At 24.7% G+C, this 24480-nt stretch overlaps 3 protein-coding genes across 3 annotated transcripts; 2 read left to right on the top strand and 1 right to left on the bottom strand.

Annotated features, from left to right (window-relative positions):
• Positions 1–3: 3 nt before the first annotated feature.
• On the top strand, positions 4–2307 carry Phum_PHUM479110 (malonyl-CoA decarboxylase, putative; the record flags this gene model as incomplete). Its single annotated transcript, XM_002430393.1, has 8 exons — positions 4–156; positions 231–530; positions 734–889; positions 1075–1245; positions 1382–1595; positions 1675–1890; positions 1965–2172; positions 2268–2307. 8 exons carry the CDS (start codon positions 4–6, stop codon positions 2305–2307), a joined length of 1458 nt encoding a protein of 485 aa, XP_002430438.1.
• Positions 2308–2817: 510 nt separating this feature from the next.
• Positions 2818–8873, bottom strand: Phum_PHUM479100 (DNA double-strand break repair Rad50 ATPase, putative; the record flags this gene model as incomplete). The annotated part of the gene is made up of 10 exons (XM_002430392.1): positions 2818–3006; positions 4248–4494; positions 4573–4901; positions 5082–5417; positions 5499–7166; positions 7264–7448; positions 7540–7702; positions 7820–8291; positions 8475–8618; positions 8743–8873. The coding sequence occupies 10 exons, from the start codon at positions 8871–8873 to the stop codon at positions 2818–2820; spliced, it is 3864 nt and encodes a 1287-aa protein (XP_002430437.1).
• A 458-nt stretch (positions 8874–9331) lies between these two features.
• Phum_PHUM479090 (uncharacterized protein) lies at positions 9332–11372 on the top strand (the record flags this gene model as incomplete). The annotated part of the gene is made up of 2 exons (XM_002430391.1): positions 9332–11272; positions 11307–11372. 2 exons carry the CDS (start codon positions 9332–9334, stop codon positions 11370–11372), a joined length of 2007 nt encoding a protein of 668 aa, XP_002430436.1.
• Positions 11373–24480: the final 13108 nt, after the last annotated feature.

Here is a 24480-nt window from a genome sequence, read left to right as displayed (position 1 = left end):
AAAATGGAAGATGATTGTAAGTATCCGGATATATTTTCTAATGAGGACTTTGTTCAAAGAAGACTAAGCACATTTGAAGACGTTCAAGTATGCATTTCTTTACTTAAAGAAGTTTTGGAGTACCGTAAAAAAAATATAAGCAGCTGGATTGTAGAAGTAAAATACAATTTTATTAAATGTTCTTGTTTTAGTTACGTATTTGAAATTAATTTTTTTTCATCTGCTTTTAGAGTAAAGTAAAACAACTATGTAGTTTTTACAAATGTTTAATTAAAAATCATAGAAATGAATTTATTCAAGTTTTATCCAAAGATTATGCCGTCAATCATTATAAAGTATTTCAACTTTCCGAAACATTAGCAAAATGCAGTAATATATCTGAAAGTGATGCTAAATCTGATGCTAAAATTTTAAAAAATGAAGATCAACTTAGAACAATTCTTACACCTCAATATTCATGGCTTTTTTTGAATATTGGAAAACTTGAGAAAGGAGTCAAATTCTTAGTCGACCTTAGGACTGATGTATTGGTAAATTTAAATTAATTATTCTTTAATGATTGTATTATAACTTAGTTTTACAATGAGATATATATAATATGATCATAATTAATTAAATTGTGCATTTTTCAATTTATTTGACTATATATATATATATATATATTAAATTTATATGGCTTTTAAATTCAGTTTCCAATTTTAAGAATATAAATTTTTCGGTTTTCTTTTTTTAGGAACTAATCGCTGAAAAAAATTCGGAAGTTGATAGTACAGTAGAACTGCAGCAACTAAATTCAACCTTAAGAGATTTGCTATCTTTATGGTTTTCAATAGGTTTTTTACAACTTCAAAGAGTTACTTGGAATTCACCATGTGAGATGCTTCAAAAAGTTAGTACTTCATTTATAATTTATAAACTTATTGTTACAAAATTGTTTATGATTACTGTGTTTTAAAAACTTATCAAATATGTTGATAGTTTAAAAAAAAAGGTGCTGTATTATCTATAATGTTTTTAAACAAAAACAATAAAATTTTATTAATTTGTCTTTGAATAGGTAATACTTAATTTTAGATTTCTGAGTATGAAGCTGTTCATCCAGTAAGAAGCTGGACAGATCTTAAAAGAAGGGTTGGTCCTTATAGAAGATGCTTTGTTTTTCTTCATGGTAGTATGCCTGGTGAACCAATTGTGGTTTTGCACACTGCTTTGTGCGATGAAATCGCTTCAAGCATGTCTGGCATAGTTTCAGCAAGGTCTAGAATGTCAGGTATTATTAAAAAAATTTTTATTATTACTTTGTTTTCATTTAATAATATTTGGATTTACTTTCACTACAGTTGATTCTTCATCTAAAGATTTTAAATTATTGAACTCTCAGGAGGAGGATGCGACATGTGTTAAAGCTGCTGTGTTTTATTCCATAAGTTCAACCCAAAAAGGATTGCAAGGAATAGAACTAGGGAATTATTTAATTAAAAGTGTTGTTCATGAATTGCAAATTGAATTTCCTCAAATGACTCAATTTTCTAGTTTGTCCCCTATTCCTAATTTTAAAACATGGCTGATAGACAAAGTAAAATTTGCAGAAAAAGGTTAACATTTAAAACTTTTTTAGAAATTATTCTAATTCATTCAAATTTTTTATGATGTATTATCATTAATATTTACTAGGTTCAAATGACATTTTACTACATGATGAAATAATTACTTTAAAAAAACATCTAAATTCTTCATCGGACTTTTGGAAAGATTTTAAAAAAATTTTACTTTCGAATGCTTGGGCAGAAGATAAAAATTTAGTTTCGCTTCTAGAGAAACCATTGATGAGGCTTTGTGCTCGATATCTATTTATTGAAAAGAGAAGAGGTTATGCTTTTGATAGTGTGGGTAAGTAAAAACTACTAAATAATATCAAAATATTAAACAATTAGTTATTTTTCAAATATATTTTACAAATGCAGCAAACTTTCATTTGAAAAATGGTGCAGTTTTATGGAGATTAAACTGGTCTGCTGATCTTTCTCCTAGAGGTTTAGGAAATTCTTGCAGTATGATGGTGAATTACAGATATTTTTTAGAAGATACTGAATCCAATAGTAGAGCTTACTTAGAAAATTTTAGTATTCCAGCATCTGAACAAATATTAAATTTAGCTGAACAAGCTAAACAGTTAATTGTAGTGTCTAAAATGTAAATTAAAAATATTTTTAATAAAATAAAGTGTTTTAAAAAATATCAATCAATTTCAAAAAAAATGTAAAAAGAAAAATAGTATGCAATAGTGACAGTTGGAAATATTTATGAACTTAAAAAGCATAAAAAATTGTACAAATCCATTTACAAATATCACATTTATTATTATTTATTATTGATATTGATTTTATATAATTATTATATAACTAAAAAAATTTTTTTAAATATGCATTATTAAAACTAAACAAAAATAAATTAACTTTGGTGTTTTAGCATGCTCGTGTGCTTTAATGCTATTTTAATTATTATTAATAAAAAAAATAAGTGAAAAATGAAAAAAATTCAAAAAATAAATAAAAGATTACAACAAAAATACATAAATTAATAAATAAACATTAAATTAATAGGTTTAGCTTAAATAAAATATTATATATTTTGCATCACTAATATGTAATCCAACCACTTTGAAATTGCTTGTACAATAATCACCTGTGGAATGAAATCGTTTGTTGAGACTGGAGTTAAATGTAAAAATAAATTATACTTATATATGCTCAGCCAACAGTCCACTGAAAGCAATAAACTTTATGTAAGTAATCATTCTAATTATTTTTGTCACTATTAATTATCATATATCAAACTCACAGTTAAGTTGGGCTTTTCATTTGACATTTTTTCTGGTTCGGGATTTTTTTTTTGTTTTAGTAGTTTCTGATTTAGTTTAGCTTTTTCTGGATTTTTAATACCTCTAAGTTCTTCCTCACGAATTCTTCTTTCAGCAGCTTCTGCCCGTTCCATTCTTCCGGCATTCTAAAAAATAAAAAACTAAAATAATACAAATTTTGTGTGTTGTAAATAATTTGTCAAATTTAGAGTAATTATAAAAAAAAAATTATTCTGCGCACTATTTGCAACAGATTTGAATGTAACTGTTTTTATATTTTCAAATTCAAAACATTTTTTATAATACGCACAATTCTAGGAGTAAGGTATTCACTTTCGGATGATTTTGACAGACAGCATGACACTAAAATCCCCATATTTAATGGCAATTTTATTACACTGTATTATTTTAATATTATTGTTGTGTAATATTTGCAAGTTAAACTTTCTCACTGCCTTCTTGATTTTAAATTGAAAAATTACAGTGGCAGTGTTCATCAAAAAAGCGTTTGAAATTTAAAAGTGTGAATATATTTTATTTTTAAAAAAATTACACTGAATATTAAAGGATTAAGGTAAAAAATTTAATATTTTTAATTATAGAATCATTTAATTTTAAAATTTAACGTTGAATACACCTGATTTTTAATTAAACTATTCATTTTAACTTATCTACTTACCGCAATACGTTTTTATGCATACTTAAAAATATTAATTAAGTCTTGATTTAGTATTATTATTATTTAATAAATGTTTAATTAAATACTTTAAAATTCATAATTATAGAAATTCAAATTTAATTTTAAAATAATCTCTTTCGAAAGTTTTCTTTTGCAAAATTACTTATTTAACTAATTTAAAAAAAAAAAAAGTATTAATTAATCCATTAAATTTTCTAAACTTACATGACAAGGATTTAAAGGAATATCCGTTTAACAAAAAAAAAAGTTTTAATATTTTTAAATCAATTTTTTATTATTTATATAAATTTACTAATTTATTTATAAAAATAGATATTTTAACAAAAAGTATAATATAATTACTTAGAAAAAACAAAAAAAATTAAAATAAAATTTAAAATTTGTGATGTATACGACCAAATATATGTCAATTATAAAAAAAGAAAATTTTCTCAAATTATATTATATGTTATACTTTTCGTTATGGCAATTTAAAAAAATTCATAAAATCACTTCTTCAAGTTTTCAACTTTGATTTTCATCTTTCATTGTTTTTTTTACTATTTTTTTGTCTGGAATTATTATTATTCGTGCGAAATGTTATACACTAAAAATGAAAAAAAAAAAAAAAAAAAACAATTTTGTTATTTTTTTTTTTTGTAGCATTGATATTTTTTTTTTTAATTTTGTTATCTTGTGATTTCCTACCGTTTGATCTAAATAATCCATAAGGTCAGACATTTTAAAATGCTTCTTAAATGTTTCTTTCAAGTTACCATGTAAATCTGTTATGTTAATCGGTTCATATAATAACACTTTTTGATGATATTTGGGATTAATTTGGAAAAAGTGTTCCATAGCAGAAGGTAAATCTTGAGGATTACTAGGACCTGACTGAGTTAATATTTCACTAATGTTATCAAAATCATATTCTTCTGGATTGCACATTGCAGACCTTTAATAAAATTTGAAAATTAAAAAAAAAATTTTTTTTTTCAAACTTTGATTTATTTTTTTTTTTAAAGATACAAACCCATCGAAACTGTTTTGACTAGAATCTGATGACTTTTTTGAATTTTTTTCTTTTGAATTATTCAAGTCATTCGTTTTTCCACGTGATTCCGATTTTCCTTGCTTTGTTTTCTTAATGTTTTTCCCAATTTTTTCTTTACCTACAGAAACACGAACCTTGGGTTTTTTTTTAGACATTTTTTTTTTCGGAGTGCCAGAGATAACTTTTTTTAAAAGTTTGCCCGTTGCTTGATTTAAATAAGGATGTAATTCTTCGTAAATGTGTTTTAAAATTTTTTCTGCTTTCTTTTTACTAAGACTTTTTTTCAAACCGTATTTTGTAAGATGTTCCTGAAATTAAAGCAACTATTTACAACCTAACATCAAATGTTTCAATTCGTAAAAACCGTTTTAATTTTTTTTGTGAGAAATGAGTGAAGAGACAATTTTAACTCATTTAAATACTATCGTTATTATTTTCATAGTTAATATTATTTTGTCAATCTAATAATTTTGCACTATACATTTTACCTTTAATAAAGAATCTCCCATACCGCTATAATGAGGATATGGGGTTACAGGTTCTTCAGAATCAATTTCTCTTGCTCTCAAAGGTGTTATTTCTTCAAAACTTTTATTTTGTACCGGAGTTGACGATTTTAAAATAGTTGAATGTGAAAATTCGTGAATGACAGACTCAGACAATTCGTTTACATGATCGTAATCTTTATTACTTTTTCTCTTCTTGCCTTTTATGCGAGATTTTTTACTTGAGCTCGAATTAAATGATCTAGATTGTAAACCCAATGATTTTCTTATAATTCGACTAGCCGTCAGATCTTTCCTCTTTTTTTTGGATGATTCAAGCTTTTAAAAGATGAAAATTTTCATTATTAAAAAAAATTATATTTCGTCTATAGTATAAGTAAGTTCGAATTAAAAACTTACTCTGGAAGATCGACGAATACTCAAAGGAGTGGATGTCTCAATTTTATCAGAAGCTTTCAACGTATCCTCTTCATCGATTGCATTATTTTCTGCTATGAGTGACTGACTGTGTACTTGTACGGGTGAAAAGCCATAAGCTGGAAAATTATCTTCGTATGGGTCGAAATAAGGAACATCGCATTCGATATTATTTTCCATTATTTTGCTGTCACTTTTTTCTTCCGGAATTGGTTTTAAGGTTTGCGATTCCGAATCGCTGGATATTATTATACAGTCATCGTTTGTTTCATTTTTTAATATGACTTCATCATCTGCATCTCTCGTATTCGAATCCCTGGATTGACGTCTTGGTGTCGTGCACCAATTTTTCATTTCGGTTTCGGATTCTCCATAAGGTTGTTCCTCATCAAATTCTTTCAACATTTTTTCCATCATTTCATTTCTTTTATCAAAACTAATTTGAATTTTTTCCATTTCCGAATTAAAAATAAAACTCTCTCTTTCTTCTTCTTCTTTTAATTCTTTTTCTTTTTTTTTTTCCTGTTGCAGAAAACTCCAATAGGATTTTTCCAAATTGGAATCATTATCGTTGTCACTAACAGTTGAAGAGGTTGAACCATGATCACTTTGAGTTAAATCTATCATGTCTTCTTCAAATAGATCCCTATCCGCGGCGTTTAAAGGTAAGTTGTTTTCTAACTCATTACTCGGTTTTCGACCTGCTAATAGAGTTGTGTTAAAATCAACTTCTCTGATCATTAAAGAATTTCTATTAGTATTATTATCTTCGTTAATTATATTTTTTTCTAAATCGTTTATTACTTCAATAAGTTCTAAGTAATTAAATTGTTTAGCTAAATCGACTAATTCTTTAACATTGTTCTTTTGTAAATCATTTAAAGTTCCACAATACAAATACTCTAAAAACACTAAAATAATAGGAAGGTTAAATTTTTTAAATATACTAATGTAATCCACATCTAAAATATTCGAACATCTGATTTTTAAAACCAACGAATGCATAAATATTAATTCTCCATCTTTACTCGAAGCAGAAACATCGCTAAAAATTTCGTTATTAATAATTTTTCTCCAGTCCTGATCAATACTTGTTTTTGGAAGATTTAATTTTAATACTTCGTTTTCGATATTTTCTAACCTAAGAAAATTAGATGCATGTTCATCTTGACTTTTTTTCTCTTCCAATAAAATGGATCCGTTTGTATTTTTCGAAACATTATTTTTCTCTGATGGATCAGTAGATGTGGAAATCAGGTCTTGATTTTCGTTTTCTGTATTTGTTTCATACGAAGGTTTGTTAATAATCAAACTATCGTTCGACATGTTTTTTTTTTCTTTTTCAACTTTTGTAGAAAAGCTATTTTGTGTATTTTTAGGACTCGTTTTTGGTGAAACGTTGTCACATTCTTCATTTTGTACATTTCTTACTAAATCGCAAGTATTTGATTCTTCCAAGTTTTTTTTACCATCCGCTAACTTAATAATTTCTTCTTCTAATTTTACTTTATTTTTTACATCCGTGCTATCGCATTCATCAAATTTATCAGAAATATCAGCAACATCCTGTAGTAATATTTTATTTTTTATTCCTTCCACATACCAATTAGATTTCTCTTCGCTACTAGTTAGATTCCACAACTGACAACCCTGTAAAATAAAATGGAGTGTAGAAATTGTAATTACTTAGAATTTAAAAAAAGTAATCAGTACATTTCACATTTAATAATATATTTGATGTACTTACTTGGTTTTGATAATGAATTAAGGGATCTGATAATTTAAACGATTTAAGAACTGAAATATTAGCATTTACATTAATTTCATCGATTTCATCTAATAAAACTATTGCAGCTTTTTCAGTAATAATTCGTTGACGATCTTCACTTGTCCTAACTTTAAGAACTGAATTTATAATTGTCTTTTTTTTTTCTGAAAAATTTTATTACTAATTACTTATGAGAAAGAAGAAAAATTTTTTTTTAATAAATGAAAAATAGATAATAGACAAGTTGACACATACTCATTTTAAAAGAATTTTTTAATAATCCCATTTGTGCATTATTCGATTTACCATTTTTTAACGAGCCATCTTTACATTTTTTAACATTTTGTACTTGCATTAAATTAAGGAATGCATTTTTAGTATAATTTTGATCATCTAAAACTGAATTCTCATTTTCAGCCTAAATATATATTTAAATAATAAATTAAAACAAAATTATTTTTTTTTAAAAACTATATTAAATATTTTTTTTTTAAATAGCTACAAGTTTAAAAAAACTTTTAAATTTATAATCTACCTTAGGTAAATGACTATTTTTTTCTTTCAACTGTTTTTTTTGAAGATTAAGAACGTTAAGCAATTGACCAGTAGATAGTTTACATTTTTTCGAGCACAATTTCATATGAGATAGATATCCTGCTTTGGATTTAAATGAATTTTTGCAAAGTATGCAATAATTAACTGATTTGTTGTTTCCATTGAAATAACTACTCGATGTTTCATTTAATACTGAATCAACAACATGTATTGATAAATTTTCTTCCTCTTTAGATTCTGATAAAACTTTACTCAGAAGCAAAGAGTCACTATCACACTTCTTAATAGTAAAATGATCCACATCTACTGGTAAATTATTTGCTGTAGTAGATAAATCTGACAGTGAAATTTTTGCTTGTTTGATACATTTTGCACTGAGAACATCAGTTGCTTTTCTTTTAGAAATTAATGGTGAACAAAACAAGTCACTTTCATTTACATCAGAATCTGAACTCATTATTTGAAAATAATTAATAAAAACCATGTGATAATAATTTTAATTATTATTTTTTCTGTATTTAATTAATGACTTTTATTTTAATATTATTAAATTTAATTTTGTCTGGAATTTAAAAATTGTATCATTTTAATACTATTTTATTTTAGAAATCATGTCAAATTTAATAGAAACTTACTCATTTCGTTCTAAAATTTCTAAGAGGTCTTTTTTATTAGGAATTATGCCTAAAAATTGTAATCTTTCGAGTTTTCTTTCCTCAGAATCATAATATTTGACAAACGCATTATCTTTTCTGTAAGGAGCTCTGTATTCGAAATACCTGTAAAACATAATTAAATAAGAAAATATTATATGTATATGATCCTCGGTTCGGATAATCATAAATTTTAATTAATTACAAGATAGTAACTTAATTTGATTGAAAAAATCTTTTAAAATTTCACCTTAAAGCCAAATACCCAAATCCTATGGTTGATACTACAATACCGACACCTATCCACATGAAAACTTTACGAGTAGGAGTGTCTATTAATCTTACACGTTTAGTATGTTTAGATATTTCTTTAGCGTCCATCTTCAAATGGCAGAAATACAAGTTTAAAACCTTTGTGCCGAACCATAGCAAAAATTTTTTATTCTCTGTGGTTCTTTTAGTATTAATTTCTACTACTAGAGAGCAGTGCTATTATTTTAAAGATGGATGCTAATTTCAAGTTAGAAGGTGTTATCTAATTTTAGGTTTATTTATAATTTATTTAAAAGTTAATGAAATGAAAATTATACGTTTTTATTTGTAAAAGTTTAAATGATTACTATCATTAATGTTTTTTTTTTTCACAATTGTAAAAAGATTTACTTATTTTGTATAAATTATAGTTTTTAGACTTTTATAGAATTTTTAAGATGTTTGACACTTTACCCAAGTGCCAACCATTTACTACATATTTTTTTCGTATAACATTTTTGAAAAACTTTATATATCTTTTACTATAGAAACTGTTAAGTACAAAATTATTAAATTTGCTTATTAAAATGGCAGTTGATGAATGGAGGCTTATAAATTCCAATATTCCTCAATGGAAGAAGGATCTAATAATAAGGCGTCGCGCAGTCGGACAAGTTTTGCCCACTGAAAGTGGCTCAGTTGAACTCACCTGCCCGAGTGTAGTGGCTGCTGTACGTTTGGCGGAGTATTCGGTCGACTCGAATTTTTTCCGGAGTTGCAGGAGCAAACGTGAACAAACTGGCGCTCACAAAAATATGAGATTTGTCGAACAAGTTAACGCTTCCCATGACTTCGTCGAGCCTTCCATTATATTGGGCATAAAAGATATAATTACGAAAATCGAGTCGGGGTCTAGTGTGGATTTAAAAATGGGCGAAGAAAAAAGCGCGAAAAAAAACTCTAGTTCGTCTATAATTAACGATAAAAAAAGTAATAATTTATGTTTTGGTGATGGTGATGATTGCGCATCGGATTCTAGTGAAGAATTAAAATATGGGCCAGGTATCGTGAGTAAATTAAAATCTAAATATTTAAGTTTAACATTGCGAGAAAATCAAGGAAAAGTGCGTCCATCGTTAAACAGCTTGAGAAAAGCAACAAGTTTAGAAAATATATTAAATGGAGAGGAAGGTGAAAAATCCGGAGATCACAAGTCGAATTATTTGAAAAAAATTCAACTGGCTGATAATGAATCATCGGAATCGAGGCACAGAGGTTTAGTGAGAAATAATAAAGAGTCTATGAAAAGAGCTAGATCCGTTGAAGTCCTTACAAAATACGATCGCGGAAATTTTATATCGCAAAAAAATGAAGAAAATAATAAGGATGACGTTAAAAATTCTAGAAAAAGAATCAGTAGTGTGAGCGTGGAAGAAAAAGAATTGCCACCGCCTGATCTTGTAAAGCAAACATTACAAATTTTCGAAAAATCTCAAAATTCAAACAACGTTTCAAATTATAAAAACAAAGTTCAAAAAAAAGTACCAGAATACGTAAGTGGAAAAAAGTCAGTAGTGAATTGTTCTAAATCGTTTAGGCCAAAGCAAAATGGAATTGAAAATGGTAAAATATCAAAAATTGTCAAAACCTCTGTAAATAATTATTCGTTAAATAGTATTTCGAATAGGAGTAAAAGTTACGAGAAAATCATTAGCAAAAACATTGAAAACTGTGTTGAAAATAATTCAAATTCAATTCCAAAGCCTGATATTATTGACACCGTGGAAAAAAGGAAAATAGCCTTGAAAAGAGAAAATTCAAACGAATCTGTGATAATAAACAAAAATTCCAATAACGAAAATATTGTTAAGCCAATTATCAAAGATGATGATAATCACGTGGAGAAAAATTTTCAATTACCCTCGAATCATAAGGAAAATGGATTATCCCTCGATTTGACGGATTTGGCCGTAAGTCAAAATAATAGGAAAAAAGGGGCCGCCATCGTGAATTCAACGAGTAAAAATAATGGTACGGAAAATGGGGGGATTTTAACAGATTATTCTTCCGAAACGAAACGTTGCATTTCTCCCGTACTAGTTCGAGCACCGCCTTCCATACTCTCATCCGAATTAAATTCTACTCATACTACTACACCTTCTCAACCCATGAAACAAGTCGGTGTGATACGACCCATAGTCACAAATAAAAAATTTCAATCGAATTCGATAAAACAACAAGTTGTTAATAAGTGTCAATTGACGGAAAGGGAAATAGAAAAAAATTTAATAAACCAAGTTAAATCCATCGAACAACCCGTTACGAAAGTTATAGTATCATTGAAAAAATCATCGGAAGAGTGTTTTACGAATGATGGAACAAAATCGAGTGATAACGTGGTTAAAAGAGGACAATATTGGGATAAAAAACCCAATTCCATGATATTTAATTTTAGCAATAGAAAAACAGTTCCTGATTACATAGAAAATGATGGTCTCATATTGACGCCGAGAAAGGAAAAACCAAAGGTGAGTTGTTTAAACATTATTATTTTTAAATGAGATTTCTTCCAAGTATATTTATATATATATATACACGGATTTAAATAAATCCGTTTGTTTTAAGTGAAAAGGAAATTTAAACTATTTATATTAATTTTTATAATTTGGCCCTACGCGCACACACACACATCTATAAATATGTATATACATATATACATTTTCGATATCTTTAAATGCTTTACTTTGTGACGTCACTTAAAATTCCTTTATTGATAATTTTAAATACTAATGACGTGTACCTTTGTAAACACTATCTGAGTGTTAATTTTTACACGTTTTTCACGTCGAACAATTGGAAATGTTGAATTAAATTTAATTAATTTCCCCAAAAATTTTAATTTAAATTTAAAATTTTTTCAATTTTTTTATTCGCGCGTCACAAAATTATCTAAAGGGTTGTGTTGTGGGGTGTAAAAATTTCAAATTTCTCTCAAAGTTATAATATACAGTTATAAAAAAAATTTTAAAAAAAATATTTTGTTTAAATTAAATATATATGATACCGTAAAGTAAAAGTCTCGTAAATTAAAAGTAATTATTATTAACAAAAAAAAAATTACGATGTGACTATTTAGCCACACTTAAAGTGAAATTCACCCAAAAAAAAAAAAGTAACAGTTGGAGTTTGATAAAATAAAATTCAAGCGTTGATGAAAAGGGAAAATCGACGAATTTTTTTTAATAAATTACGTTTAGAAAAAAAAAAAAAAATTTAAATATTTGGGGAGTGTCGAAGCTTTTTTTCCCTTACGACGTTAAACCCGGAAAATTAAGCATTTTCTTTTTCTTTCAAAAAACGTGTTTTGAAATGTTAATAACTAATAAAAAAAAAAAAAAAAAAATTACGTTGCGAAATAAATATTACGTTGTAATAAATAAAATAATTTGATTTGATTTGGTTAATTTGTTTAATATTTTGGCGAAAAAGGTTTTTTTTTTTTTTTTTTTTTTTTTTCATTTGTTTAGTCGAGAAAATCAATTTTTTTAAAGTTTTTTACTTTTTTTTTTTTACGTTTCAATTTTTTTTTTTACAGTTATTTATTCGCATGTTTATGTTGATTACTTAGCTATAATTTAATAAATAGCATTATCGAGTAAGAGATGATGATAGGGAAAAAAAAAAAAAAAAATCGATAGTGATTCATTAATTTACAGTAAACTATATGTTACTATTTGACCGATTACTCAACTCAAATATTTATTTATTTATTTATTTATTTTAAAAGTTGAAAATATTTATTACGTTCTCGTCAAAAAAAAGTTTACGATAAAAAAATTTACTTTTTTTCGTTTTTTTAACATTTCAAAATTATTATTATTATTTTTCATTTAAAGTTGTTGTTGTTTTTAAATTTTAGCTTTTTTACAATACTTTTAAAAAACTTGAAGGAAATCCAATTGATTTCATGAATGTTTATTTCCTTAAATAATTTTTTTATTTTTTTTTTTTTTCAAAAGAAAATTTAGCGATTATTAACTTTTTATTCGGAGTAAAAAAAAAAAAAAAAAAACAAATTTTATGGTTTAACGAAGACGAAAAACTAAAAATCGTGCTTAAAAAAAACGTTAACGGTTCGAACGGTTTTTTTTTTTTTTTTTTTTTTTTTTACGACCTGATAGCAGAATAACTCGAAACAGTTTTTTTTTTTTTCTAATTTTTATTTAATGATGCATAATATTGTGCGAACGATATATATATATATATGTTTTTTTTTTATAAAAATATTTTGACTTTATTATTATTTATTATTATTATTATTATGACAAATTTATCGTAACGTAATTAATTTGTTTTAATTAGTTATTTATTTACGTTTATTTTTTTTTTTTTTGCCATTTGAACTGAACGTTTTAATCAGACCGTAAGATTGCAAGGGAGGGGCGGGGCGGAGGGGAAATACCATTAATTATAATTTATTTTTTGTTTTTATTTTTTCCATCGAAAATTTTAATTAACAATTTTTTTTTATTTGTAACCGACCGACCAAATTTTTTATAAATTTTATTTTTGATTTTTAATTTATATATAAATGTACGTGAGCAAATTGTTTGTTTATTAATTTATTACCTTGTGATGAGTTGTTGAAGTTTAAAACGTTGCAAAAGTTTTAAAGTTTTTTTCTTCTGCTTTCCAAAATAAAATAAAAAAAATTTTTTTTGTCATGCACTGAATAAAACTACAAATTAATCAATAATTAAACATTGATAAATTTTAATTGAATGTTGTAGTAATAGTAGTTGGTAGTCTTTAAAATTATTTCAATAACGTTTTTCGAAAAGAGTCGATTATTTTGCGGGGGGAGGAAGGGAAGGAGGGGAAGGGGGAGGAAATCAATCAGTTGATGAAATGTATCGAATTTAAATTTTTTTTTTTTTTTTGAAATATTAAAAAAAAAAATATCTCGAAATTAATTACCCATAACTATCTCATTGATATTGTTTTGAAATGTTTACAATAAAATTTTTTAAAGCCGAGAAATAAGGTATGACCGTGACAGAAAAAAAAAGTCAGATCAGGTACGACCAAGCTCGATAATTAATTAATTAATTAAATTTATAAAAATTGAACGATTACTCTTTAAATAAGTTAAAACAAATGAAAATTTATGGAATTTTAAAAACATAATAAATAATTTTTTGCGTTTTCAAAATAAATAAAAACAAATAAAAGAGTTAAATAAATAAATAAATAAACGTTTTTTTTTTTTTTTTTTTTTTTTTTTTTAAATAAGAATTTGTAAATAATACATATTTTAAAAAAAAAGGCAAATCAACTTTTAGAAAATATTAATTTATCGCTTCGTAAGCAAAAAAAAATTTTCCTTAGCTTTAGTTTTTCTTAGGAAAATTTTTCCAATAAAATTTTAAAATCGTAATACGTCGTAATTAAGTGAAAACATGGACTACTTTTTTTCTTTTTGAATTGAGAAATAAGGAAAAAATTATTATTATTATTTTTGTTTTTTTGAAAAATCATCATCATTTTCTTTTTTAAATTATTATTATTATTTATCTCAAATATTTTTTTTTTTTTTTTTTTAATAACGAATAACTTTATAAAACTTTAAAAAAGAGAAAAAAAGTGTGCCTTGAAACTTATGAAAGTTGAAAAAAAATAAAATAAAATGACGAATAAGGAAATGTTCCTTAAATTATTTAACGTAATAATAATAATAATAATAATTTACCTTTGGGGTTTTTCGCGTCGTTGGTATATTTAAACGTTAATCGTAACTAATGGTATTTGAATTTGCCAAAAAGAAAAAAAAAAAAAAAAGAAAAATGAAAAATTTTTTCACGTGAAAATAAATAATTAAAATACAATGTCGTGTTTTTTTTTTTTTTTTTTCCCCTAAAAAGTTTATGATAAATTATTTATGCATGGAATAAAAAGAAAAAAAATTTAAGTAAATAAATAAATAATTTTTATAACAAATTACATAGAAAGTGGTTCAAAGTCGGTATTTATATTAAATTTATTAGTGCGTAAAATCTTCTCACGCTTAATTTTTTATCTTATTTGATTTTGACAAATTCACGGTGATGGTAAAAAAAAATAGAGAGAGAGAGAGAGAGAGAGAGAAACAAATAAATTTTTCTCACACGATTCCAAAAAATTTTCGACAATGAACAAAATAATTATTATTATTATCAATAATTACATACAATTTTTTTTTTTTTTTTTTACTTGTTTAACGTACCCCGTTTTTAGAGTTGAAATTGATACAAATTTATTGATGAAAATTATTTTATGATATTTTCAATTAATAAAATTTAATTAATAAGTTATTTCAGAGGTCGGACTGGTAAAAAAAAATCTGATAAAAAATCTATATTATTTTTATTTTGAAAGTATCGATTTTTTTTTTTTTTTTACCGATTTGTAAAAATTAATTATTATTATTATTATTATTATTATGTTACGTATTAATAATAAATGTTAACGTTACCGTTTAATTGTTTATTATAACTTTCGAATTTAAAACCGCAATTTATTACTTGTCAGCAAAACTTTTACTCTTATTCGGATAATTGATTACCATTATTATTATTATTATTATTATTATTTGTTGATTCAGTTAACGAGGTACTTAATTGTTTTGATATAATATTTTTTATATAAGGTATTGTTTCCTGTTAATCCTGTTTTTCTCATTGATTTTGTTTTTTTTTGTGTGTGTGAATCAATTCATTTTTTGCTCTCTACTGTTTTATTAATTTTTTTTTTTGCACAGGTTTTATTACTTAATTACTTTTAATTAAGAGTAGTAAAAAATATGTAAAGACTACCAATTACTGTTGTGAAATTTATTACAAGTGAATTTTTTTTCAAAAATTGTTCGTTAAATGATTTTGCGTGGCATTTTTGTCGTGATAACGAAAACGTGTTGGCGAAAATTTTGGATGTTTAAGCAATGAAATGTTTTTTTTTTTTTTTTGCGTGACACTTTGAAAATAAAAATTATCACACAAACACGTCATTAATAAATAAATGGCTGCCGAAAACCACTTAATGCTTTTTTTTATTTATTCATTTTTTTTAATCATAATTTAAAATAAATATGTGTTAATATAAAATAAATTCTAAAGTACTTTATCAGCGTTTATCTGTCGAATGACTTAATGTTGCAGTGGGTGTCGAATAATTTTTTGGAACTATTATTGCTTCCACGTCGATCCAAATTTTTTTTTATTATTTATTTACTTAAAATAGCTTTTTAAAAATAATAAAAATGAAAAACTTTTTTATTTATTTTGTTTTTCTTTTTCTTTTTTTCTTATCAGATAGTAGAAAAGGATATTTCACTTTCTAATGGGAAAATCGATGAACCTGCAAGTGATTTTAATTTGGATGAATTAGCCGCCTGTGAGCCTCCCGCACCTTGTAATATTATTTTCGAAGGAGACAACATATTGATTAATGGAAGGTCAAACATTCAATCGAAACCTAAATTACGAAAGGTAGGCACACAATAACGTTTTAATTTTTTTTTTTTTTTTTCAATGTAAAAGGAAGTATATTTTTTGTTGTTGTTGTTGTTGTGGTTGTTGTTGTAATTGTCGTTGTTTTTGTTTTTTTTTGTGTGTGTGTGTGTGGTGAGAGAGAGAGAGTGATGTCATAAAATTATTTATAAGACAGAAGATAATTGTATAATTTTAAATGCGTCGTCGTGAGGGCGGAAATTATGTGGGGTTGTTGTTGTATATCGTTAACAATTCCTTTTTCTGCGCTCCAGGCAGGCAGGCATACGCGAAGCAATTAATTTGCAATTTTTAACTATTTTTTCTTTTTTTTTCTTTTTGTCAACACTCGTAATTACTTTAAGAGAAATGCATCGTTTAAAGTCCGTTATTGACTTTAAAAAAAAAAAACGTTAGTAAAAACCGTCGTGAGTTTTTTTTTTTTTTTTTAAAGAAATAACATGTTACGCTCTCTTGAAATTAACGAACGTAGAACGTTGAAAAAAATAAATAAAAAATTCAAATATTTATGAAATAAATTATTGGCAGGCAACATAATTGACAATAAGGTGACTGAGAAACAATAAATAGGCTTTTGAAAAACAAAAACAATCAAGGTCAATTGAGAAAGTTTATTGTTATTTGGTGTCATAATAATAATAATTATTATTATCGTTATTATTATTATTATTAATATAATTATTTAAGTTTTCGTGAAAAGATTGAAACGGTTAAATTAATTTGCCAGCAAACATTGAGAGAATTATCGGCAATAATAATTTTGGATAATTATTAAAATTATTATTATTATTATTTGATTTAGCGATTTTCAATTAAATCTTATAACTGTTGTCGTCATTATAAGTAAATTTTTCATTTAATGTTGACGTAAAAGCAGTTTGTTTTATCGAGTTTATTTAATAGTTTTGTTTAGAACCCCCACAAATGAGCTTTTTCGTTTTTTTTCGTTTATTTGCCTAAAATTAATCGTTAAAGGGTTTTCAAAAAATGTATTAAAAAAAATAAATAAATTTTGGCACGAAAGTCGATGGTCAAAAACGAAACGATTTGTTTTATTAAGTGATTGTGATTGAATGAATGAATGAATGAACGAACTTTGAGCTGGTGGTAATTACACGTTTTGAAAAATTGATGAGGAAAAATAGAAAGCCCGGTTGGTTGTAAATGATCATGCTATTGGCAAAGTACTTACACACAAAGTGATTTGTCTGTCATCTGCTACAAATCGAGATATTCGAACATTAATGAAAATTTAAATTTTACGCGTTTAATTTCGCATTTGGAAAAAAAAAAAAAAAAAAAGAAAAGAAAAAAAACCAAAACGAAGTGTTACTAATTTGTTCGAAATAAAAATCGATTTCTCTTTTTTTTCCCCTTTTTCTCTTTTTTTTTTTGAGAGAGAAAGACAGAGAGAGAGAAACTATGAAAAATTTTACTTTAAAAGTTTTGGTAAAACAAAATTTCATCTTAAAATATTTCTAAAAGTTAAAAAACAATTAAAACAAAAGACAAAAATTTACGTAATAATTACCTTGATGTTAAAGTGTTAATAATTGCTAAGAGAAAAGTAAAATTGAGTTAATAAAAAAAAAAAGGGAAGTGAAATTACAAAAAAAAGATTTTTAAGAATTTATTATTATCAAAATAAATTTACGTCAATCGAAAATAAATTTACGTTATTATATTGATAATAATAATAATTGTTTAGGAAAATTGACCTAATTTGAGGAATCTCCGTGTGATGGTTTTGGGAAATTTTTAATTTTTTTTTTTTTTTTGTTTGGATGGAAAAAAAGGAAAAATACTTTAACGAGATTGTTTTTTTTTTTTTTTACTCGGAAAGCAAAAAAAAAAAAAAAAAAAAAATTTCTCCAACTTTCAATTTTTATCTTTTTACTCACGTATCCAATAAAATTATTATTATTATTTTTTTTTTTTTTTTTAATATTCATTGTGCGAAAATTTTTAAAATTTGAAGATTTTAAAACCCCGTTCAAACGTCATTTTTATTTTAATTTTCTGTCTCCCCCCCCCTCTCTCTCTCTCTCTCTCTCTCTGTCCGGCAACAACTTTTAAATCATTTTTCACTTTTCTAATTTTTCTTCCTTAATTAGAAAAAAAAAAAAATTTTTTTTTTTTTTTTCGTGAATATATTTTGTAAAGTTTTGTGTTTTGACGACAAATTTTTATACAAGTTTCGACTTGTATTTTGTTACGATGCCACTACTCTTTGCTCTTGGTATGATGAGTGCAGAAATAATTGACGGGAAATTACTTGTCTCGAATCGGTGGCGATTAGGTCAATGGCAAATTCAGGAAATCAAAAAAAAAAAAAAAAAAAATTATTTATTTATTATTTATATAGTTACGGTTTATAATTATCGACTCGTTTCCTGGTGAGAAAGAATGCGAATTTACACGAGGAGAAAAAAAAAAAAAAAACTAAAGAGAGTTGGAAAAAGATGATGAAAATTTTTTAAAAATTTAAAATCTTTTGCAAATTTTTTTTGTTTTTTGTTTTCAACATAATCCTACCCAAATTAATAAAGAAAGAAAAGTGTATCTTCTGTAACATCCAGTTAAATATTAAATTTTGTAATGATGACATAGTTTGCGAAAACAAAAGACGGAAGAAGGAAAATGGTTTCTTTTTCTCTCTTTTTTTTTTTTTTTGTTTTCCTTCTCGAGGATCTCGTATTCATTACATGTTTGTTTGTTTGTTTGTTTGTTTGGTTGTTATTTCTTTCTTTTTTTTTTTTTTGTCTTAACGAATAATTGTTCTTAATTGTTTTACTCTATTTTCTGGTCATAATAAGCATATGTCCTCATTTCGCAAAAAAAAAATTTCGTATTTGTTAAACGGTTTTCATTAAATGAGAAAAAGAAAGAAAAAAGTAGATTAAAAAAATTTTTTTTTTTTTTTTTTTAATTGAAACAAAATTTAAATTTAAATTTAAATTTAAATTGGAAAATTGTAATGTTTGCTTTTTTTTCTTCTTTTCTCTTCTTTTCTTTTCTTTTTTTTTCTTTAATGATGTTACGTGTGAGATTAAATTTTTATAATTTCGAATGAATGAATGAATGAATGAATAATTTAATAAAAGGATAATAATTTTTATTTTGAAATTTAGAAATCGTTAAGAAAATTATTATTATTATTAGTTTTTTTTTTTTTCTTTTCAATTTTTAAGTTGGTATCGTCGCGTATGTCGCGTGGATGTTTCGCATTAAATAAAATAACGATAATAATAATAATAATAATTTAAGGGAGTGAAACTTTTAAATAATAATCACGCGGTAATAAAAAATTATTATTATTATTATTATTATTATTTTTTAAATACCATTGAATTGATTTTATTGGAATTGTGAGCGACAGCCTTCGTCAAAGTAGAAAAAAAGAAAAAAAAAAAAGAAAAAGTAATTGCAATAATAATAAATAAAGAATTGGTTCTAACGTTAATAAAAATGCAAAAGGTCTCAAAAGTCAATTAAAAGGCGGGCCTTGAAATAGAAAAAAAAAAAAAAAATTACGATAGAGATTTGCCTAGCAGCAGCAGAATTAATTATATTATTATTATTATTATTATTATTATTATTATTATTATTATTATTATTATTTCAATTTAAAAACATTTATTTATTTTTTTTTATATTTTGTTCTGTTGCAAAGCAGGAAACGGTTTCGTAACGAAAAAAAAAAAAAAGTATTATTATTAAAGTTTTAAGTGTCTGAAAGAGAAACCAATTTTTTTTTTTTTTTTGTACGTCGACACTATTAATTTTACTAAAATTTGCGTTTTGTTATTATTATTATTATTTAAATGATTGGTTTTTGTTTAAATTGGGCAAATTGAAAAAGTTTCTAACTGGAGAGCAATTTATTTTGACAATAAATAAATATAATTGGACATTATTTTCAATGCCGCCGTCTGGTAGCACGACATTGATTATTTAAAGAAAGAAAAAAGAAAAAGTGTGACAATTATTTTTTTTTTTTTTAAATCCCTCGTGGCAATATTTATTTATTTATTAAACCGAGTAGTTTCGAGTCCAAAAAAATTTTTTTTTTTTTATTCGTAAAAATTTGTTGTTTTCTTTTCGCGCATTCACTTCACTCACGTGTCGCGAGAGAAAGAAAATCTTTTTGTGCGCTCATTTTTTTCCAATTTCAAACATGTGTTTTGTAAATATTTAAATGATTTGTCGAATCATGTTAAGAGAGTAGTAGTGGTAGCATCACTACAAAATTATATCTATTAAAAAAAAAAAAAAGTTTAAATAAAGGTCTTTGACGTCGTTTCTCTCTCTCGTAAAAACAAATCAATTAAATTCGAATTTATTGCAATTTAAATTTTAAATTAAAGAAAAAAAAAAAAAGAAGGATTAATTTGCTTAATAGGAATTCGATGAAATATGTATACATACATCAAATGATTTAAGAGGAAACTTGGTTTTGTTTTTTATTATTATTCACATCTTTCGTGAATATTTTTCAAGGGAGAGGTTAAATTTTTTTTTATAACACGTCGTAACAAAAGATGAAAAAACACAAAAAAAAACAAAACAAAGCGTTTAGAAAGTTTGTTTTGATCGTGTTACGAAACGCGAGTCACGCTGTCAAATTAAAAAATTTTTTTTTTTTGGATGAAAAAAGGATTCAAAAAAAAAAAAAAAAAATTTATTAAAAATCATGAATTCACTATTATTGTAATTATTGTAAATATAATTATTTCTCTCTCTCTCTCTCTCTCTCTCTTTATCGTCAAAAGTTTTACCAAAAAAAAAAAAAAAAATGAACGCGATGACGTAATAGTAATAATAATAATAATTTTTTTTTTACCCTGGAGAAAATGTAAATATGGAGAGTGTTATAAAAATGATTTTTGCGATTCGAAATGTAATAATATGTAAAAGACATGATGGGAAATTTATTATTAATAAAATAAAACGGGCGAATAATGAAATCGTAAATACTGCAAGTTAAAAGCATAAAAAAAAAAAAAAAAATTTCACACATAAAAAAAAAAAAAAAATCGAATGAAAGTTTCGTAGAAAGCAAATAATAATAATAAATAAATAAATAATAATAATAATAATAAAAAATTAAATTAAATGAAATGAAATGAAATGCTAAAATATGTTAATTTTCGGCAATTGAAATTTTTTTTTTTTATACTTTATTATGATAATAATAATAATAACGAAAAGATATTTAATAACAATAGATGTTCATCAGATGGGGTTTTTATTTTTTTTTAATAATTCTTATTATTCATTATTATTTCATTATTTTTTTTTTTTAAAAAAAAAAAGTTTTTATTGTTTTATTTTATCATTTTATTAATAATTGATAAATCGTTTGATTTTGCTACGGTTTAACGCGTCACGCCATCTCTGATATAATTGAATTTGAAAAAAAAAAAAAAGAAAAAGAAAAAAACGTTGAAAAAGAAAAGAAAATTAAATTTTTACCAGAGTCAAATTTTCTCGGATTTATTTATTTAATGAATAAACATTTTTAAATAAAAAATTCGAGTCGATAAGTTCGTTATATGTAATCATTATTATTATTATTATTGTACTACTACTAATACTTGCAAATCACGAAATGAAATTGTTCGCCATATTTTTTTTTTTTTTATTTTTTTTATTTTTTCGCTCTAGTGTTATTATTATTTTTCCAGTAGAAGCAATGTCGTCAATTCAGTAATTATTATTATTTATTTGTATGCGATGGTTTTTTTTTTTTTTTTTTTTTTTTTTTTTTTATTATTATTATTATTATTATTATTATTATTATTATTATTATTATTATTATTATTGTTATTATTATTATTGTTATTGTGATTGTGATTGTGATTGAAGTCAAAGAGATTTATTTATTACGTTTTTGTGGCCTTTTTGTGTTCTTTGTTTTACTCACGCAAAATCATTTCACGTGCTTTCTTTCTTTTTTTATTTATACTCGATAATGATCTTTTTCTTCTTATTATTATTATTATTCTTCTTCTTCTTCTTTCGAGACAATGCAACTGGAATGTTGTCGATCGAACTTTTCTTTTTTTTTCTTTTTTTTTTGCGCGCGCGCGTTCGCGATTGCAATGTGAATACATTATGTTATTATTATCTTGTTTACCGCGAAGAAAAGGTTTTTTATTGTTGTTGATATTATTATCATCATCATCAATATTATTATTTCCCTTTAATACGTGCAACATTTTTCGATTTTTGTGTTTGTGCTTTTAATTCAGGATCAAAGTTGATTTGTCATTTGATGGTGGAAATGAAAATGAGCGATTATGATTTCGTTTTCAATCTCGTGTTTGTATTGTATTGTATATTGTTTGTCGAATGAATGATAATTAGGGGAAATTTTGTTTAGAAAATTTTCAGGTTTTATTAATTTTTTTTTAAATCGTTTTATTCTCTGGTTTTTAAAATTAATAATAATAATAATAATGGTTATCGAACGAAATGAGAAACCTAATTTTTTTTTTTTTTTTTTGTATTTCGAATTTCTCTCTTCTAGGAGTAATAAATAAAAAAAAAAAAAATTACGTAATTTCACACACACACACATATATTTAAAATGACCGTATAATCTCGATAATTGATTGAAATCCTAATAATATGTAATCAAAGTATTATTATTTTATAAAAATTGTGTACGTACGTTATGAAATAAATGATAATTTTGCGGGGTCTCGAATACTCGTTATAAATTTTCTTTTTTTTTTTTTTTTTGCGTGCGTGCGTGCCTGCCTTCCTTTTACTCTTTTGTTTATGTAACGCCATTATGAGAAAGAAAGAAAGAAAAACCTCGTAAATTTTTCTTCAATTTTTTTTCTATATTAATTTATTTGACATTAAACGAATATATATATACGTACGCGTATCCATTTTTAAAAGTGGCAAAAAATAATGACGGGGATAATAATAATGACGATAGAAATGACGATGACGAAAATTTATTTATTATTTAATTTAGTTTTGTCTCGGTGTGTTTTGATTTGAAAAAAAAAAATAAATAAATTTTGACAAATTAAACCTTTTCGTTGGAAGAAGTTTTGACACGCGTAATCGAATTATTTATTTAATTTAAACTTTCTTTATTTATTTATTTATTTTTTGTTGCTCTCGTGCTTCCGGTTTTTGATTTATTACGATAATCTAATTTTTTTTTTCATTAGAAAAAAATAATTATTTAATTTATTAAATAATTATTATTATTTTTTTTTTTTTAATTATCGATGAAAATAAGTTTGCGAGTTTTATTATTATTATTATTATTTATTATTATTTATTATTTTTTTTTTTTTTTTACGGCTCAACGATTTTATGTAACTTTCCGTTCGAATCGTAAATTTAAATTTTTATTATTATTATTATTTGATTGAATAAGGTACGAAACGGGTGTAATTTTTTTTAATGAACGTTTGCGTCAAAAAAAAAAAAATTTAACTGTTTTTTTTTTTTTTTTTTTTTTCGTTTTGTTCTCATCGTACCTCTTTTCCCCCCTCTCTCTCTCCCTCTCTTCCCCTCCCGGTTTTTCTCGTTATTTATTCTATTTTTATTTTATTTTGTTTAATAATGCATACGGACAAGACAAAAGAAATCATTTTTTCGTGGGAGAAAGAAAAAGATGTGTTTTTTTTTTCTTTAAAAGACTTCACAGTCAGATTAAAAAAAAAAAGTGCGTTCGACGTGTCTGGTTCGCACATAAAATCTTAAAAGGAAATAAAATTTCAATAAGTTCCGGTAAAAAAATTATGATAATGTAAATAATTCATTCAAGTTTAATTTTATTTCATTTTTATTTCTAATCTAAACTAGTAAACTTTTTTAATAATTTATATTTAATGTAAAGGAAACGTTCTGAAAGTATATATGTGTAGTAGAAAAAAAAAAGGGAGAACAATGCGAAATTAATAGTCATTTTTAACGAGTAGTTGTTGTAATGGTTGGAAAAAAAAAAAAATTGTACTCCTCGCAATAATAATTTGCAAGGAAAATGAACTTTTCAATTGTAAATGATGAGGGAGGGGGAGGGGAAGGGGTCCTCGAACACTAAGAATTTTTTTTTTTTAAAAAACTGTTATGCATTAGTTTTACTTACTTATTGGAAATTCGACGACTCTGATTCTGACTCTCTGACGTTTGTAGGTATTTATTTACAAGACCACGTGATA

Source organism: Pediculus humanus, genomic scaffold, assembly GCF_000006295.1.
Source record: "Pediculus humanus corporis 1103172108255 genomic scaffold, whole genome shotgun sequence".
Taxonomy (NCBI): Eukaryota; Metazoa; Arthropoda; class Insecta; order Psocodea; family Pediculidae; genus Pediculus; species Pediculus humanus.
This window is presented reverse-complemented; position numbering and strand designations above follow the sequence as displayed.